At 36.6% G+C, this 20,429-nt stretch overlaps 1 protein-coding gene and 1 long non-coding RNA gene across 2 annotated transcripts; both read right to left on the minus strand.

Annotated features, from left to right (window-relative positions):
- Positions 1-1,368: 1,368 nt before the first annotated feature.
- LOC122357376 lies at positions 1,369-8,290 on the minus strand. The gene is made up of 5 exons (XR_006252466.1): positions 7,805-8,290; positions 3,780-3,855; positions 3,589-3,660; positions 3,155-3,211; positions 1,369-2,652 (listed from the first exon to the last, which is right to left on the minus strand). It is a non-coding gene; the product is annotated as an uncharacterized LOC122357376 (long non-coding RNA).
- A 1,622-nt stretch (positions 8,291-9,912) lies between these two features.
- Positions 9,913-20,429, minus strand: rgs14a (regulator of G protein signaling 14a). The gene is given in 15 exon segments (XM_043258009.1): positions 9,913-10,979; positions 11,419-11,493; positions 12,229-12,310; positions 12,419-12,545; positions 12,847-12,920; positions 13,652-13,867; positions 14,193-14,296; positions 15,178-15,256; positions 16,525-16,692; positions 17,008-17,151; positions 17,701-17,793; positions 18,488-18,654; positions 18,789-18,810; positions 20,233-20,292; positions 20,295-20,429. Coding segments are annotated over 15 exon segments (1,695 nt in total). The 5' UTR covers positions 20,415-20,429; the 3' UTR covers positions 9,913-10,815.

A 20,429-nucleotide genomic window follows, 5' to 3' on the forward strand; every position in this document is an offset into this window, starting at 1 on the left:
AGCAACAAAACAGGTTTTCGGTGTATTGTTAAATGTTTTTGTTGATCTTCATTGAACTATCAATATACTAAAAGATTTAAATACTTAAAAAGTACAAATAAAACACACCATATATATATATATTTTTTTTTTTTGGCTAAAGAAAATGAGTCGTGTTTTACCGTACAAAAAGTACTGCCCAAATTTATCTTTAACATTATAGGTTTATTAAATCATTAAGCCTAATGAAATTAGTTACTGAAGATTAAACACATGGAGCAATATAAATGATTTTAGCATTATATCATGCAGCTGTGGTCAGTCTTCAGTCATGTGTGGTCTGGTCAGATTAATTATTGTGAAGAGGCCTGCAGTGTCAGCAGTCAGACAGCAAGATGCACCGGTTCACCTCTCAGGACAGCCATTAGAAAATACATCCCTAACAGGGTTGCAAGAGTTTAGCATTGTTTAGGCTACATTTGCTGTACACACAGAGTTTGGTTATTTACAGAAGCAGCAATCTTAATTCACTTTCTTGAGAAATGTGTTCATTAAATCTGTGTGGAAGAAGGCTGCTTAAAGCCTTAAATGCTGTGTCTTAAAGTATTTGCCCAATTACATCACTTGCTCACCATTGGATCCTCTGCAGTGAATGGGTGCCGTCAAAATGAGAATCCAAACAGCTGATAAAACGTCACAAAAACCCACACGAGTCCAGCTCTATAATGTCCTGTGAAATGAAACACTGCATATTTGTAGGAAACAAATCCATCATTAATGCATTTTAACTTCAAATCATCGTGTCTGGTAAAATTACAAGACAATAATCCATAATAGAGCATCCTCCAGTGAAAAGGTCCATCTCCTGATGTCCTCTCACTTCAAAATGCACCCACTTAATGGTTTAAAACGATTTTTTTAATAGTGCTTGATCTGTGCATATTTCTCTCCTGATTCAGATAAAATGACTTCTATATTGACATAAGCAATCGCCTATTATAGATAGAGAAATTCTAAACATGTTAATGATGAATGTTTCTTATAAAACTGGAGTGGTTAGTTGTAGATCAGCTGTTTGGACCGTCTTTCTCGCGCACCGGGGCTTAATCCGGATCCCCCTGCTCGCGCGACAGTGAAAGACATCGCATGTAAAATGCATCTGCTATTATGCACACGTTTGCCGCACATCTATATGTGAAATAAATATCTTGAGCGTACAAAAGACGCGGCTTGTGAACAGCCCAGCTACTCTGTTTTCACAAGACCAAATACACGCTTTCGGGATCCTACTGATGCACATGCATTTTTTCTGTTTTCACTTATATAAGACAAAACCGACTGTGCTTGAGAGGATACTCGTCCGGACAGAGTTTGTTATGTAATTGTTTGTGTGTGTGTGTGTGTGTGTGTGTGTGTTCAACTTAAGAAAATAACTCACTGTGATACTCGAGAGTCGGCTTTGGAGGAGACGGTGAGCGCTCAACTTTTAAGCGGCCCTTGGAGAGAGCAAGCATTTTTTTCAGGGAGTTTTAATGTACAAATTAAGCACTCCGTGGCACCCATTCACTGCACAGGACACATTGCTGAGCAAGTGATGCAATCCTACATTTCCCCCGAATCCAATGAAGAAAAAGCTCATCTAGCCTCCATCCCGGATGACCGTAAATTTAAGCTTTACTTAAACACATGTTGACAGCGGTTTCATTTTACTTTGGTCAGAAACTACATAGACTGCAAGGTTTGCATTTATCTTCACAGCTGTGAGAGCGATTCACTTAATCACTGAACTTCAGCACGATGAGTGGTTAAAACTTTATTAGCACAAACTGTTTAACTTACGGCATGGATACTGTAAACACTTACACAACATCTTCAGCTGACTCATACGGTACGTCAGCTCTGTTCAGCCGATGCCAATAAATAAGTCAACAAATGAGCGTCTGACACTGGTTGACTCACAGGGGCCTAAATGCACGAGAAACCAGCGTGGAGTAAAAAAAAAAAAAAAAAAAAAAAAAAACTTTCAATAAACATACAAGTAGACAGCAGAATGTGCTGGAAAAAAAAAGACTCATTTGGATATCTAATGGAGTCTATGCAGCCTCTAAAAATACATCATGGTTTAAAAAATAGATGGGAGGAAAAGTGTATTTACTTCTCGTGAAAAACTGTTCACTAACCTTGCTTTATATCACTTTTGTGATGCAAAATGCAAAAGCATTCAGTACAAAAGCATTGAAATATATCTCATAACTTCCATCTAAGTTTTTTCACCACAACGTCACTTTAGGGGCTCTGTGGATCACGTCAGACACCCTAAATATTAATACGACTGCCAAAATGTACACATTTACACCTACTGGCTGTAAAGAAATAGCAAAGATGCCGTTCATTTAAACTGAAAGCGCTGTGTTTATAAGAAACATCGTGTCTGTGAACAGAAGTGCGGGTTTCATAATTGTGCGCGTGTTGAGCTGCTGAAAATCCGACGAACGTAAGAGCTAACACTTGAACTGTACTATACCAAACTTTTATAAAACCAAGCATTTATCGTTGTGTGTGTGTGTGTGTGTGTGTGTGTGTGTGTGTGAGAGAGAGAAACACAGATTAACGGCAGCATCACTTGAGCTCTTCTATGGATGACGCTGGAGTCACATTTTCTTCTGGTCCCTCCTGAAACATACAGAACCAAGAGATAAACACACGGTTTTAAGTTATGCCGGATATAATTATAATAGCTCATCTGTTGTATATAGCAATTTGCTACAGATAGCTCATGACAGAAAAGAGCACATTAAATAGAAACGTTAGCTAGATCTCACAGCCCAAATTTACTAGAAATGACCAGCTGCCACAGAGAATCACTGAACTCTAAGCGCTTTTAAATAGAAATGAAGCAACAAACACATTTATAATGAAAGTAAATTGGCCATTTAGAAGTATTTAGTTTATTTACTCGTAATATTTTAAAATATACCTAATATATTATAAATATATAATAAATAATATTCAGTGATTAATTTTATTTTATTATTTAAATTGTATTATTTATATAAAATATGACAAACACAGACATCTAAAATATTTATTTTTCTAATAAATTAACAGCCTTTTTTTTCTCCATTTATTACTCTTTTTTTATTTTATTTTTATTATGTTTTAAATTTTCACTCACTTTCACCTTTTCCAGCTCTGAGCCTCCAGGCAGGGATTTCTGGGGGATGTGGAAGGCCTAACATTAATCAAAAAACAGTTATTGAGTCAAAAATATTTAGGAAATGCATTGCATAGCGGTCATATGCATGAACATGCTTATGTGCAGCACTGTGTGTGATAAACCTCAGTACTCAGGGTTTCCTTTAAATGTCTGAGGCATCAAACCAGATTTAAATAACCTTTAAACTGTTGCCAACGTCCTATTAGAAATCATTTTTAGATCTAAAATTGCGGCAAAATTAACATTGGGCATCCAGTCTTATACTAGACATCCAAAAAATAAATCAACAATAAAATCAACAAATGAATAAACTTAAGGAAAGCGCATGCATTTATATTGATGCAGCTATCAATTATTGGTTGATTTGTTGATTGCAGAGAGGTTGTCTTCACCTTTTTAGCTTGCTGGACCTCCTCTGTAGACTTCGACCTGCTTTTCACTGCATGTCTCTGAGGTGAAGTGGACTGCAAAGATGCGTGCGCGCACACACACACACACACACACACACACACACACACACACACAGTAAAATGAGCACTCAGCAAAAGAGCCTTTTTCTGTCAGCTCGGCAGCTTTTACTCACCTTCTGATCCATGATTTAATCGTGAGCTCAGACCAAGCGTCTCCTCAAACACAATCTGATCTATCCGCTCAGCTGCCTGTCAGACAGAAGAGAATGAACTATTATTACACAAGAGCAGTTATCATACACAGTATATGGAGCTGAAGTGTGTCTCGTCTCACTAACACTAGAGGGCACTACAGCACAGTAATCATTGTCTAAGAAACAATCAACGGTAACCTAAAGTCTATTTTTAATTATATAGGATTATCTGTGTGTGTGTCTCTCTGTGTGTGTGTGTGTGTGTGTGTGTGCCGAGTATTATATTCATAATACGCTCTCAGAAATAAAGGTTCAAAAGCTGTCACTGTCGTAGTACATTTTGAAAAGGTACGTGTTTGTACATAATAGGTCAATTATGATACTTAGTACTAATATATACCTTTTAGTATAATGTGTACATATTTTAACCTAATAGGTACAAAAGTGTACCTTTTGAAAATGTACTGCCCCTAGTGACAACTTTTGTACCTTTATTTTTGAGTGTACATGCTCGTATAGGGGGAATACAGACATACATACTCATGAGTGTGCAAAATAATCTCAGATAATACCCTATGTCTTAAAACAATATTGAAATGCTTAGTTTTATGATCAAAACGAAATGCAAATGCAACACGATGAAAGCAAAGCTTTGATCATATTCATAATTTAGAGGCCTTCTGCATATTAAATACGTGACCCTGGACATGTGGCCTAAATTAGTCATTTTTCTTTTATGCCAAAGATCATTAACTGTAAAAAAAAAAGACTGATTTAAACAGTAAAAAAAATGAAAATGTTACAGTAAAAACCTGTTTAAGGGGAAAAAAACAAACTGACATTCCCAGAATTCCCTGCATTGCATTTTAAATTGGCTTGAATTTGATTCGTTCTTTGAAAGACTTCTTAGTAGATTTCTTAGTTTTTTCTTATCAGTTATTTTTTAGGGTTTTTGTGTTACATGTAATGTTGTTAAAATAATGTTTATCGCGTATTTTAATTTAAGGAGTCTCACCATGACGGTAGTGCTTAGTGAGCACCTTCTGTACATGTTCCTAGTTAAAAAGTGTCACAAATGATACTGTATGGTTTTTTTCCTGGCGTAACATCAGTGCAGGGCATTTAGAAGTTCGCTTTTAAAGTTTTAATACTAAAAAGCAAAAATGCTTTCGTCACAACAGCGTTGTGTTAATGTTGATGTATAAAGGCTTAGTACACAAGACACATGCATTCCTTTTATGCTACTTTTGCATGACAAAATAAATTACTGCATAAGAAAAAAAGCAGCTCTGACATGCCATTTTTTGTCATGCAATTTGCAGACAAAGACTTGAATTAATGATAAACAAAAACTTAAAGTCAGCTGTTTATTAAACGCTCACAATCCACTGCCTGTTTAACAACATTAAACGAACCATCCTCACTGGACAGTGTGTGTGTGTGTGTGCGTGTGTGAGAGAAGCTGAGCGTGAGTGTGAGAGGTTAAACTCTCGATGTGCTGGTGTCGCTGTAAAGAGCTCTGTGGCTCGAGAGGAGGAAGCCACTTCTTATCGATTCATCCACACCAGTGAGTCAACAACAGTAAAGGTGACGTTTCTGAGCCACTGGGAGACGCGCGCGCGCACACACACACACACACACACACACACACACACACACACACACACGCGCGCACACACACACGCACACGTTCAGATGAGCGGATATCTGAATGATAACCAACGATCTTCATTGTTCTGTGAGCTGTTCTTAGCTCTCTAAGCTTTTTAAGAGGCTGCTGTGGTTTCTTGTATGTTCATCAGTGTTGTTGATTTAACCCTCCGGGGTCTGAGGGGGTTTGGGGGCCCTGGGGAAGTTTTGACACGTCCTGACATTTGTTTTTTCAGTTTCTCCAAAAATATTTTAAATGGATAATGTCTGACTACACTGTATTCAACAGAAACTTGGCAACAATACCATGTAAGCCACGTATGTGTAACCTACATGTTAAGTCTAAAGTGTATTGCATTAGTTCTGAGCCTGGGGTTGTACCAGAGAGCCTCAAAAGTGAAAATATTACAAATTGTAAAACAATAATTATAAAAGTATACTCTATAAATACAAACACTATAATACATTTTTTCGTAAAACATAACTTTAAGGCCCGGTTTCGGTGTTTAGCTTAAGCCAGGATTAGGCCATAGTTCAATTACTGGTGTGCATCTTAAGATAAAACCAAGACACCGAGATGTTTTAAGATCAGTCAGTGCAAGTTTCTTTTGGTTGAAACCGCTCAGATTTATTTTAGTCTAGGACTGCTTGATTATGTATGTGTTATGTATTGATTTCTAATTTATTCTTGTATTATTATAATGTTTGCAATTATACATTACAGATTAGATTAATGAATCAAAATGCAATGTTATTATTATTACAAATTTTATTTTATTATAACATTATTCATTCAGAAGTCTTAATGTCTATATTCTAAAACTTGATATATTGCAATAAGATTAGAGTATATTTTATTATCAAGTTTAAATTGCTTAAGTCATAATTTGAAAAATGTATTAAGTAGACAAACTATAGATATGAATCTACAGACGTTTATATATAGATATTTATATCATAGTATTATGATAATTTACTAATTTATGCAATTATATAGATTACACTAATAAAACAGAAATATTACTAACATGAAAAACAGTAAATTAAATTTAATAATACATATATTAATTTAGAGTTATTTATATAATTGCATAATTACAAATAAATAAATAAAAAAATATATATATATATATATATATATATATATATATATATATATATATATATATATATATATATATATATATATATATGTGGTTGAACCAATCAATTATTTGTTAATAATACAACAAAAAAACACCACCAAAAAGCTTAGTCATAAATACAACAAAAATAAAAGAAATGGCCTTCTAATATTGCGTTAAGAACATGGTTATGAACCATTGATATAATGGATGATTTTTTTTTTCCAGTTCTGGGCAAAACACAAGAGAGGCTGGAAAGAGAAAAAAAAAAAATGAAAAAAATCAATGAAGTGATTTAGACGTGAAACAAGGGTGAGGTGAGATGTGACCTCTCACTACACTTCAATTAAGAGGACTAATGTAAAACCTATCAGCCCGTTCTGGAATTCAAATGAGGATTTAATAATGCTGAGTGAAAAAGACTATCATTTTCTGAAGGTCGAGAAACTTATTCAAATCAGCGTTAACTCTTTAAAGAAAAGATACCATAGTATTACCCTAGTAAAGCATCTAAAGCATAGTTAACTGGTATATCTGATATAACTTTATATACTGAACACAAAAGATGATATTTTGAAGAATAGTTGATAACCATTGACTTCTGTGTGCATATATATTATACACACACACACACACACACACACACACACACACACACACACATACGTATATATATATATACACACAATGGTCAGTAGCTAGTCAACTATTTGATTACAAATGTTCTTCAGTTTTCCGAGTATATAACAATTTACATTTTTTGGTGAACTATCTCTTTAATATCAGTTCCAGTCATGTCACGCTGTGATGATATTTCTGTGAGTCAGACCTGCAGTACATATTTAATAACACACTAACACCTTCATTTGTTGTTCATAATAAATTATTAAAAGAAAACATTCAGCAGGGAGGACTGAATTAGACTCATTCTCCTCTTCCATAGGCACTAAAGAGCAAGATCAGTACCAGGGCTCTGAATGTCAGGAAACAAACACATTTTAGTCAATGTTACTGAACACAAATCATCAGAATAGGAAGCAGTTTGAGTCAATTCACCCTTCAGTGATTCTGAAGCAACTGCTGCATACAAATAGAGCACTATAACACACACACACACACACACACACCGGTGTTCAAGACAGGAGCACGTTACACAATGCAATAAAAACATACTATTAAAGATCTGATTGTAATGGAAGGATGATAAAACGGAGATAGATGAAGGCTTACCCTTCTCCTGCGTGTCTGTGAAGGTGAGCAGTCGGTGAGTGAATCCTTCTCGGTTCACAATGCAGTGTCTCTCCATCCCTCCCTTTCTCTCTCTTTCTCGCTCACACACACACACACACACACCCCATTCATAATTTCACAGACAAGCGTGCACACCCACCAGCCCAGTCACGAACCAGCATTACTGATGAGTGTACGAGAATGTGGAAGGTGAGACAGAGATGGATAAAGGGCTGGAAACCGTTAAAACGCATACAAAAGATGATCCTGTAATAACAAAGCAATCTTTATACGGTTCAAATCAATCTGATTAAAATGCCAAAATGAAGTGTGCGATGATGAAAAGATCATTTCTAAATATTTTCAGCAATTAAGAGCAAATGAAAATGAGTTGCTGCTATTAAAGTAAACATTTTGTATACCTCTCTAGGGATAAAGTTGATGGGTAGACATATATACATACATACACACACACATATACATACATACACACACACACACACATACACACACATATGTATATATATATATATATATATATATATATATATATATATATATATATATACACACACACACACACAAACAGATGTGTAGATAGTAGGGTTGGGTATTGCTTGGGTTTTTCAAAACCGGTGCCAATTTAAAACGGTTCTGGTGCATAAACGGTGCCTGAATCAACAATTAAAAAGAATTCTAAATAAATAAATAAACCCCACAGAAAGGATGGATTGGCTATTAGCATTATAAACACATGATGTCAGTTTCATACTGAAGCTCACACAGAAAATCATATATAATCATATATCCAGTCACAGAAGTAGTGGTCCTCATAGCTGTCAGCGGAGACAAACGTTTATATTATGCTCTTTTGTTGAAGCAAGGACAAATTACACAAGCATGTTCGTTCATAGTTATTTCACATTAAAGGTAAATAAAAAGGGATGATCGCTCACAAAACAGCTCTCTGTTGAGCCATAAACCACGAGTCCGAAAGGCATCAAAACAAGCCAAACTTCAAATTCTGCTTTAACTTCTACTAATCGAAATTTGAAGACGGCGTTTGAACTCTTGCAAAAAATCATTGTCAAATCTGCAACGGTATCGCTTTGCTTTTGTTATTGCCGTTTCTTACCGCAGTATGTTTTTGTGCAGTTATGTTAATTCTCAATAAATAGTCTTGTACCGCGCGAGCCTCACCTGGCACGACGGAGTCTACTTTCAATAGACTTCCTGAGACCCGTTTTGAACATGTTTGAACACAGTCTACTTTTGTTCCTTGACTGAAACCTTTACCTTTACATTCAGACATCGCCAAGGAATTTCTGATCCTAAAAACCTGCTTTTTTGCCATTTTAAAAGGTATCGTTTTTTGTTATAATTCAAAGGAGTACTAAATAATTATTATTTTACCACTCTGTGTCTATCACTGGCGTTGTTTCCCTTCCGTAACAGTTGAGCTAAAAAATAAAGACGGTTTCTGAAAGTTGAGTTGGTGCCCAGTAAACATATTTCTATACTTTTTGATGTTATTTCTAGAGAGATATTAGTATTATAGTGAAGGAATTTAGTTATGGCTCATTCTATTTTGTTGCAGTCTATCATTAAACTGTTAGTTTGCCTCATAAGGCCGTTTAATAATGTTGGGTACAGTACACTAAAAGACGATCTTTTAAATGTGAGGCTTTAATACTGTACAAACTGTATGTGCTATTGTCCTACACCTCATCCTAACCCTTATAGGAAACTACAGCCATTTAAAAAAAATTTAAAAAAACTACTCAATTTTAAGCATTTTGAAAAGTGTATCCTAATAATTCACCTTCTCCTTGTAATACCCATTTCATTATACAAGTTCGTGTCCTCAAAAACATGCACACACAGGCTATTTTTATAGTTTATTTTTACTCTTCAGCTTTATACTTTCAGTTTAACTAGTGCAAGTTGTCCGTTTCATCTAATATTACTTTTTTTGTCGTCAAAATATTTTCATTATCAAAAATATTTCGTAATACTTTTAGTTAACGGCAATACAGTAATGCTGCCCTGATCAGCTGTATTTCAGACCACCATATCAGAGAGGAAGGGATATATACGCATGAGAGAAATTAATAAAAATACAGATACTGTATTTAAAGGAAATGAATTGATCTTTTACTCACCCTCACGCTGTTCTAAACCTGTATACGTTTTTGTAGGAGGAAAGGAGACGTTTTGAAGCGAATTACTTGAATGATAGTGACTTAATAAACCAGAATAGCGAGTATCAGAATTGAGTTAATATCTCAATTCAGATTTTTTTTGAAAATAAATAAATGGTACATTTAAACTACATGTTGTCCAACATATGCTTTCATTTTATACAAAAGAGCAGTTCTAACCAAATAACACAATTAAATTGAAAAACAAAGCCATACAGTTTTGGGATGAAGTGGGAACTACGTTTAATTTAGGAAATATTAAATAAATTAATTTTTAAAAACTAAACATGGCCGAGCTCATCTAATTTCATATCAGATTGTGCCACCACATGAAAAAGTGCCTTAAATCACACACAACGAAGTGCAGTTTCCCACAACAGCTCACGCCAAACCTTTTTTAATCAGAATAAAACTGGCTGTGCACAACAAAACGCTCGCTATAAAGTCATACTAATGTGTTCCCATACCAAATATGTTCTGATAAATAAGAGCACACAATACAATCTGATATGAAAATAAATACAATAGTTTTAGCTGGCAAATGTAGTTGGTTGGGTTTTTTTTTTTTTAAAGCAATTTCCCATAATTTTGCATTATTTGACAGGCAGCGTTTCTAAGAGCTCTAAACAGTCTGTAATATACAACATGTACACCTTACACAATCACTCTTAAAATTAAGAAACCTCAACTCACTTTCTCTCACACACACACACACACACAACCTCATCAGAGTTCCTCTCCTCCAGTCTGCCATACAGCTAACTGAACCGAGTCTTAAGTTGCTTGAATAGTGCTTAAACGGTTGTCAGGTCAAAGAGCGCAATCCTCTCCCTGTGTCTGGTCGCAGGAAGTCTCCTCTTTGTTCCCTGCTGGCAGCTGCAGGAACTGCGGTAATTCCAGCTGCTCTTTGGTGAGTAAACCACGCTGGTCATCCACACGACTGCACTGGGCACGAGACAGAAGCTCAACAAGACCTGAAAGAAACCAGTCCGCCAGTTAGGATACGTCAGCCAAACAGGGTCATATCCATAATAGAATACAAGCTAGGTCTTAGGTCTTAGCAGGCAACATGCCTAATGTCTTAAAATAAGACAAATTAAATCATTTAAAAATAAAAAAGTACAAAAATGCATGTAAAAAAAAAACAATACAATAATTAAAATGTATGCAAAAATAAAATGAAATTGATTAAATCCACACAACAGATGGACAAATTTGGAGCACTGCATTGTGGTATACAGCATTCTATGCAGTGCGCTCTTGTCGCATATAAAAAGGCAGTCTATTTTTTAATTTCGAAAGTAGTTTGCACAGGAGATCACACATAATGTGCATTTCCTGGCTTTGACATTCAAATGAAGGTTGTGCAACTGGCATGTTAATATACACCGTCATGTGAGACTTTTGCATTACCGTCCATGTCTTGTTTTTTTCTGGGTTTGGGATTCGCTTTGGGTGACGGTGAAGTGGCTTGAGTCTCCAAACCAGCTAAAAACGCAGAGATGCACATCATTAAACAGTCTGATGAGTGAGGAAATGAGATCACTGGAAAGAGAGAAGCTGGATCTCATGTCAGTTAACACCTCCCCCATAATCCTATTTTTAAGGTCTGGTATAATGTGGTGGTCCCTCCAGCCCTCTCTCCGCTCCGTCTGAAGAGCTACAGAGAGAAAATGAGCTTTAAAACGCTGCTTTAAAGCCTGCCACGACCCCTGAGGTAGAGATTTCATTTGTGTGGAGCAAAAATACTGTGACGGCAAAGTACAATAAGCCTAACACAAAGTGACACGAGAGAGAAAGAGAGAATATCACGAGCGGTTTGCATAACTAAACTCAGAGACATTGATTTAAATCCTACCGGAAGATACTAGAAGTGGAAAAGAAAAGAAATAGTTCATTGTTTTTGCTTGATAGATGTCAAAAATATAGCCTTTAAGTTTATGCATTTAACACAGTTTGTGTTTTATTTATTTATATATTTTACACTTTAATTTTAGTTTCGTAGAGGTTTTCAAAATTAGGCACAATTTATTTCAGACTACAAAAATGTTTTAAAGTTTGTAAAAGTTTATTTTATTTATTTCTTTTTAAGTACAATTACATTACTAAAATTTGTTTTGTAGATCTAGATAAAAATTGTGCCTAATTTAGAATTGATCTCCAAAAAAAAAAAAAAAAAAAAAAAAAAAAAAAAAGTAATCAATTTAAAAACTGATAACACACCTTTAACTTTGTCCAAGCGCACTATTTTGCTGGCTAGACGAAACACATTTGTGTTCATGTTTAGAGGTTCACTGGAGCCACTCTGGAATGAGGAGGGAAAAAAATGCTCATATGCTCGGTATGTCCACAAAACTCCCGTTGTTGACCGTGTCTCATCGGTTTTTGAGGCGTGGGATAAGCGTTTACGCACCAGAGTAACCTGCACCTCCTGAGGTCGAAGCTGGTGTTTCTGTAGGACAGTGGAAAGGGCATTGCCCAAATTCTTGCTGGACTTTGTGATGATTCCTATCGTTCTTCCTGCAAACACAATGTCCAGCCTGCACACAAACAAACATGTCAACATAGCTAGATAAAACTAGAACCATTAAAAAAATAATAATAATATATATATATATATATATATATATATATATATATATATATATATATATATATATATATAATAAATAAAGAAACACTCGTTGGTTATTGTTATTAGCTGATGCTATTATAATCAAAACAAATATTAGCCAATTTATTGAGAGTTGTTACTTAAGTTATTATTTTAGTGGGGGGGTTTTTTAACACTTGTGTTCATGAGATTATCTATGATTTGTGCACATAATATGTATGACTCACGCAAATGTAATTTTGAGCTCCAAAGTGAGCTGCTGGTCTCCAAACACAGAGCTGTCCTGATCCAGAGAAAGAGGCTGTTGACAAGCAAACACATTCATTGGCCTCACAAATACGACCGTAAAATAACCAGTAATGTACTCCAAGTCTGGTGCATTAAAAAGCGTAGAAGACACGTGTAATAGACTATTATAATTAAACTTGTTAACTGTCCAATTCTTAATTTGTCCTCCGAAAACAACTTGCCAAGTAATGAACACGGTCAAGGTCCAGAAAAGTATGAAAGACATCCTCAGGATAGTCCAACTGCCATCAGTGGTTCAACCACAATGTTATGAAGCAATGACAATAGTTCTTGTACATAAATAGAATAAAAATGAATGACTTCATTCAATAATTTGTCTTCTCTGTTTAGTAAACTTATTTAGATGTTTCAGCTCATTTTACATGCAAAGCAGCTAGCCAATCACAGCAGGGTTAATTTACATAATGTCATAATGTCATAAACTGGATGCTGTAATGCCCCTTCAAACCCAATTCTCAGAAAATAAAAATGGATATGGTGTACAACAGACATAATGCAGAAAAAGAATATAAACTAAAACAATGAACTGACTGAATAATCACGGATGATTTAAAGCTGAATACTGGGAAGCTGCTTTCATACTATACAGATCGTTTTAATCGTTGCATAAATAAAATGCAACTTGACGACGCTTGCCAATGTTAAAGCTCTTGTAGATTCATAATGCTTAAGATATTAGCTGGTTAGATAAATGACTGAAGGCAGATAGTTTACCGGACTGACCTTATTGTTGCCGTGTAAACAGATGATGACGTCTTTCAGAGGGAAGCCTCTCTTCTCACACAGGCTGCTCAGCATGTCTCTGAGGCTCACGCCGGGTCTGGCAGGGGCCAGGCTGGCGGTCCCATCCGGCAGATAGACGCAGCAGTACTTATCTGCTGATGGAGAACCAGAACTCAAAGCCTCTGGATCAGAGATTGCCACATTGCAGCGTCCGTTCTGACAAAGAATGGAAAACCATTAAAAGCTTTTTCATTATAACGTTTTCCTGCAACCGCTCTAATGAAAAACTAGTTTTGAAGCTTTGTTCGTGCCTATTAATTCGCTTGCAAGCTTTTGTCCACTCCGAGCTATTATGCAGCTTCCAGTAGAGATCAGAGATCCATTTAACTTACAATTACATGCAATAATTAAATGCTAAATATTTCCATATAAAATACTCGTGTATGCCAAAGTACTTTTTTCCCCACAAGGGCACCTAACAAATCAAAAGCATTTGTTAGGCTGTGATGGCTATTAGCTTTGTTTTGATTGATGTCGATACCTCAGCTCGCCCGAATCCAGAGACCAACTCCAGACTGCTGTTAGACTTCACTGAGATCTGAGAATCGTTACGAGACACCGTCACATGCTGATACGACTGGTCGGCTGAGAAACAGAAATACTGTTAGCCTATTTCTATTTTAAAAAGCACAGAAAGTCTCAGACCTCAAGACCCCTTTAAAACATGAATTATTATTTTTCAACCCTTTGTGAAATTTCTGGATTTGTTAAAATCAAGACGATTCGCAATTTCCCCTAAAAAGACCTTTTTGTGCAAAAACTTTGCCGACTTTATAAATTCAGCTCGATAAAAAAAACTATTTCACAAGCGCCAAGAGCTGTGACTGGCGCAACGTGTATATTGAAATTATTTTTAAATACAGCAAGTGATGAAAGATAACTAGCTTTATCATTTCTAGAGCAGCGAGAGTCTATCAGCAATTTGATTTCTGCATTTTTGCCGAGACTTATAATCAAGGCTCTGCTGTAATTTACACTGTAAGTTTTCACTGCAGTATGTTAGTTATAATTAAAGTATTTGTGCAGTAATTATGTCGCATTGAGGAGTTTTATCATTTACTTAGTAGACATAGCCATGTTCGGCTATAAAGGTTGCACCGCTGCATTGAAGCAACACGGGCAGATCAAAATACAAAGATATAATCAAAACTGGTACAAAAAAAAAAAAAAAAAAAAATACAGTAATGATACTTTCATATGCAAATATATCGACCAATCACAGCAATGGGCATTTCCACTGACATGCACTTTAAATAAAGTGTTAAAATCAATAGAAAATGACCTTCGTATATAAACTACGACCGTTTGCAATGCATCGCATGAGTCTTTAATTATGGGCATCTTCATACCATTAGCCACATGAGACATGAATGTTAATGAGAGGGACTTTTTGAGACTGTGGCATGCACTGCAGACACATCCACAAAGATGCCACACAGATAAAGAAGCGCTGAGTCAAACGTTACCTCCCCACGAGCCTCTCTTCTCTAACCTCTTCTTCCTGTTGGTCTTGCTGTCGAATGAGGGCACTTTCAACTCAACGCTCTGTTTCAAAACACAGAGTTATGCATGCATAAGGACGCTTTCGCTGTGGTTCACAGACTCGTAGCTCATTGACACAGCATCATATTCCCACAGTGGAGCGACGACACTTTCTCACACAATTAGGCTATTTTACACCGCTTACACTTGCACTGTATGCTGCGCAGATATATTTTTAGAGCCCATATTAACAGCATTAACACTACACATACAACAAACAGTGTCAGAATAGAGTATTTCTACTGGTAACTCAAGTAAAGATGTATTAAAAAAAAGGCAATACAGTTATTGCAATACAGGTAATTTTGCAATTTAGACTTTATGAAGCAACAACCAAGCGGAGCAAAACTACTGACTAGTTATTCGAAGGTAACCAAAACTGCCAACCATATTAAGCATGCAAAAACTTTCTATTCAGTAGAGAATTAGTCAGCACAAATAAAGACTAATTCAGCATTTTTTAGCTTGTGTTTGTGGTTTAGTCAAACCATCTGTTCCATGTAGATTAACTGGCATATAGATCCAAATGTGATTAACGCCTCCCGTAGTACATGATGATCAAGTTTATACTAGTTAGCAATAGCTCACTCCTGACGACCATTTCATTTGAGTATTTCCAACCAATGTAATGGCTTTAGACATTACACATTTGTGCGATTCATTTCAAACACCACTATCTTGCTGGCAAGTTATGTAAAACAGACAGCGGTCTTCAACATTGATAAGAAACCATTCTTGAGCAGCAGATCAGCATATCACAATGATTTCTGATGGATCATGTGACACTGAAGACTAGAGTAATAATGCTGAATATTAAAAAAACAAATCTGAGAAATACATTTTTTTACAATGTATTCCATAGAAAACTTGACTTTAAATTGTTACATTTAAGGTAAATTGTTGTAATAGTTACTTTAAAATTGTAAAAATATTTCAAAATCTTACAGTTTTCATTGCATTTTCAAATAAATGCAGTCTCGGTGAGACTTTCAGAATTATGATAATCTGTTACATTTGATCAGGCTGAACCAGTGTGACCTTGTTTCAGTTTTTCTGGTCACTTCACGTGTTAACATCCTGTCAGATCTCGACCAGAATAAATGGCAAACCTTCTGCCTTTAGTCAACAGTCCGACTTGATATGACTAGGGTTAGGAGGACGATAGTTTGTGTGGCACAGGAATTTTAAAACGACCAACTTTAAAAAAATTTTTAATTTTGGATTTCAAAGTAATGTCTCCCTATGCCTTGAATAGGTTTTAAATGCGTTACCTTTCTGTTACTAGGCGGAGTTGCACTCTTTTTGGACACTTTGCTCCTGGGCTCCGGGGTTCCAATGTTGGGAAGAGGACGACCCTCCACACAAGACAGCATGCAGTTCTGGTACAACGGAGAGCGGACAAACCTCGTGTAGCTGTCCATTTTCATCAGCTTGAAGATCTACAGCAGGGGAAAAGAATAAACCACGATTTCAATAAATGAATGACTTTCTTGGGGTATTTGTAGTCAGAACTCAGTGCCATCTGATCTTTTGGTTTACATTTTGATCTTCTGCTCCAAATCGCAAAATTACGATAAAAACTCGTCATCATTTTATCCAAAAGATGCATTACAGCATAGTTTCTACATATGCAATCCCTTTGGCTCATTAACTTCCCAGTAAAAATATTATTTGTGATATTGCATGATGAGTATTTTTACATGACAGTATTGGCATGTGATTTTTTAATCATACCTCCCACCCATATCTCGTACCTGTCCCTGTGCTTTATTGAACATGTCGGGTGTAGGCGTCTCTAATGAGCTCTCTTCCATCTGGGCCGTATCGTCGATATTAACCGCATGCAGAGAGCTTTCAGAAAGAAAATTGTTGTAGATGGAACGTGCCTCTTTCTTCAGCTGATGGGGGACATGTGAGAGTTTTAGAGTGATAACTGCCTTGATTTTTAGTTAGATTCAGAAGAAACAAAGCGCAGATGCAGGTGACAAACACACATAAATGTCCAAAAATGGCATTTCTAGTGAATATATATGTTTATATGAATATATGTTTTTATGGCAATCTAAGGGTTTTTAAAGAGGGCTACTAAGATGACAAAAAGAAATGGCATTAAACCCCAAATAGCTTAAGGAGGACTGTTCTGCCCACGATACACTATAGTGTACTAGAAGAAAATATATTAAAAAAAAAAAATTAAGATGAATTTTACACAACTTCATATTCACATATTAAATATCAATATAACAAATCCAGTTTCTGCACATTTGGTTTTACTTAATATATATAAAAACATTTCTTGCTAATTTTAAGGATTAACTTATCTTTAGAAATTAAAAATTTTAATTTAAACAGTTTAAATGGGTTTAAATCATTTCTTTTTAAAACCTTATTTTTAAATTAGATCTTCATTTGCGTTAATCATCTTCATCTTGAAGTATTTTGCATACCTCTTCCAGTCTGGTGGGAGGGATTTTCTTGAACTTTTCACAGGCTTGGTAGAACAGGATATTCTCAGCACTGACCTCTGATTTGAGAAACTCCTGTGAGACAGGAGTCGGGCCGAAAGACAGAGAATCGAAACACTTCAGTGATTCACACATTTAATTCACAAAGCTCTAGGTGTAAATTATGTGTTTTTTACGAATGAATGCTTCCTTGTTATCGTGACCAGTAACATTTGTGCATCAACTTGCTACATGCTGACACAAACTAGTTTTAATACCCTCAAATCCTGATCAACTGCTTCAATGCGAAGAGAAGTCATACTTTATTAGGCTAATGTCTAATGCTAATGCCATCAACAGCCATCTCTCTTAATAAAGTAACAGCATTTCTATAATTTGCACAAGCAAGAGGTTGTTTAACTCACAATCCCTAACAATTATATAAATCTCAAAATGCTCACAAAAAGAAAAAAAACAGCTCAGTTTCATTCAGAGGCCCAAACTGAGCAAAAACATGAAATTTGGAGCAGATGCTGGTATTTATATGATCAAATTAAGAGGGAATTCTTAATATAAATCAATGAGATCTTTACGACATGATAAAATATACTGACATAAAATTCTATAAATATCAGTGGTCACTCCATATCATCTTAGTACATGGGAAAAAATCCTTAAACTAACTGATTTCACCCCGTACCACCAAATAAATAAATAATAAATGTTACTAATGTCAGCGCTACTTCGTACTTAGCAGGTTTGCTCCATCAAAGTCCTCATTAAAACTTACGGTGAAGTATCGCACACCGACATGGTCTTCAAGCAGGCGTTCGAAACACACCGCCCAGCTGACCACGCGACTGGCTGGACCGTCACCACCTTGAGGACCACCTGACCTGCTCGAGCTCTCCGATAGGCTGGAGCTGCTGCCACGACCGGACAACTTGAAGTTGAGCTCTGTGTGGAAATGACAGCTAGAGATGAGTAAGACAAAGTGGTTGAAGCGTTTGACACGATGCACTGGGTGACCCGCTTGTGATCGGATCACAAGACCGACAAGAAGAGTAAGCGTGAAGAAATAACACACTCACCCCCATCAGAAACCGCCTGGGTCTGCAAGAGCAAACAAACACAATCAGTCTACCATGAAATCAACGGAGGCCTGTATCATAGTCATGAATTAATGCATTACAGGAAATCACATTTTACCAGCTGCATGTTTCTGAGCGGTACGCGCACAGGAAATGGGTGTGTTTGATGTTAGAAAAAGTTCATTAGGAGACATGACACGACTCATCAAACAGCATTTTAGTGAGGGTGGCTTTCGACTGACCCACTGGGCAAACACACGTCTGTGACAGAAAGTTTCATTGCCATGGAAACAATGTGCTAAACTGATTGCGAAATGCTTATTTTTCTCAGCAGCTCATCAGGCATTCGCTTTGCTTCTTAAAACGCACAATTTGTCAATTCAGCTAAATAAAGACACCCAGCGTTTTTTTATTGCTAACTGTAGTAGCTACAAACTATAACGTTGCCAAAAGAATTGAAATCTCATGCCCAAATGGATTGTTCTTACCGCACTTCAAGGGAGAATTATGTAATATATTATGTTATATAATTTCATCTAAAGCCAGTTATTACCCTTACAGACGTAGTTCACACAGAATTTAAAACCATGGAGACTGGAGAACGTGTTGGTGTGGATTATGAACTGGTTAAAAAACAGCTTTAAAATCTCTTAATGGATGTGTTTGTTGTTTTTGCTTTACAACACTTTAACTGATAGACTGGAGCGGCGTGGATCATTGCCATGTTTTTAATCAGCTGTTTGGACTCTCACTCTGACGGCACCCATTCACTGCAGGGCATCCATGAAGAAACAAACTCGTCTAAATCTTGGACGGCCTGAGGGTCAGTACGCTATCAGCATATTTCAATGTTTAGATTAACTATTCCTTTCACCTAACAGTAATTTCTGCTGAATTTTTAGCATTATATTTACTAATACACATCAGACATCCAATCTACGCCTCTTCTCAGTTCACCCTGACTTAGTGAACCAGTGACTTCCAATTACGAATCATCTTTGCCCCCGAAGACGTCCATAGACCACTCCACAGCTGCTTTGATTCAGCTCTGGAGTCTGGAGGCGACTTTGTCCTCAAAATCAAACACACCGATTTTTAAAAGCAAAGCCCCCTCTGACTGATTGTAGATGGTAAAGCAGGCCAAGACTTGTTAAACAAGCAGAAAACACAGGTGATGAAACGGCAGCAATATCTGCGAACCTCTCACTTTCCTCCCTGTGCCACAATCTTCTCAACTCAACACCACAAAGCTAAAATTCATCACCTTCTTGATCGCAAACGCTCATCGAATCTCGTCTGTATTGCTGAAATAGACGATTAAACGCGTAAACCTGCAATGAAGCGACTCTGAACATATGCGCGCACACCCATCAAACCGAACCAATCAGCGAAGCTGCATCTCTGAGCAGGAGAAAAACCACCAGCAGGCCCGATCCAGACTTACCATCTGACCCGCCGGCACAGCCAGAGTGTTCATTTTCTGGGACATGGCCACATCGGGGTAAGGGTCGACCGTGTCCACACCGAGGACGCCGCTCCAAACTGCTTCCCTCTACAGCTACGCCGCCTGCCAGCCCTCTTTCTTACAGCTCTGTCATTTCCTGTTTCAAAGGGAAGTCTTACCATAGCAACACACCGCAA

Source organism: Puntigrus tetrazona, chromosome 14 (genome assembly GCF_018831695.1).
Source record: "Puntigrus tetrazona isolate hp1 chromosome 14, ASM1883169v1, whole genome shotgun sequence".
NCBI classification, from domain to species: Eukaryota; Metazoa; Chordata; class Actinopteri; order Cypriniformes; family Cyprinidae; genus Puntigrus; species Puntigrus tetrazona.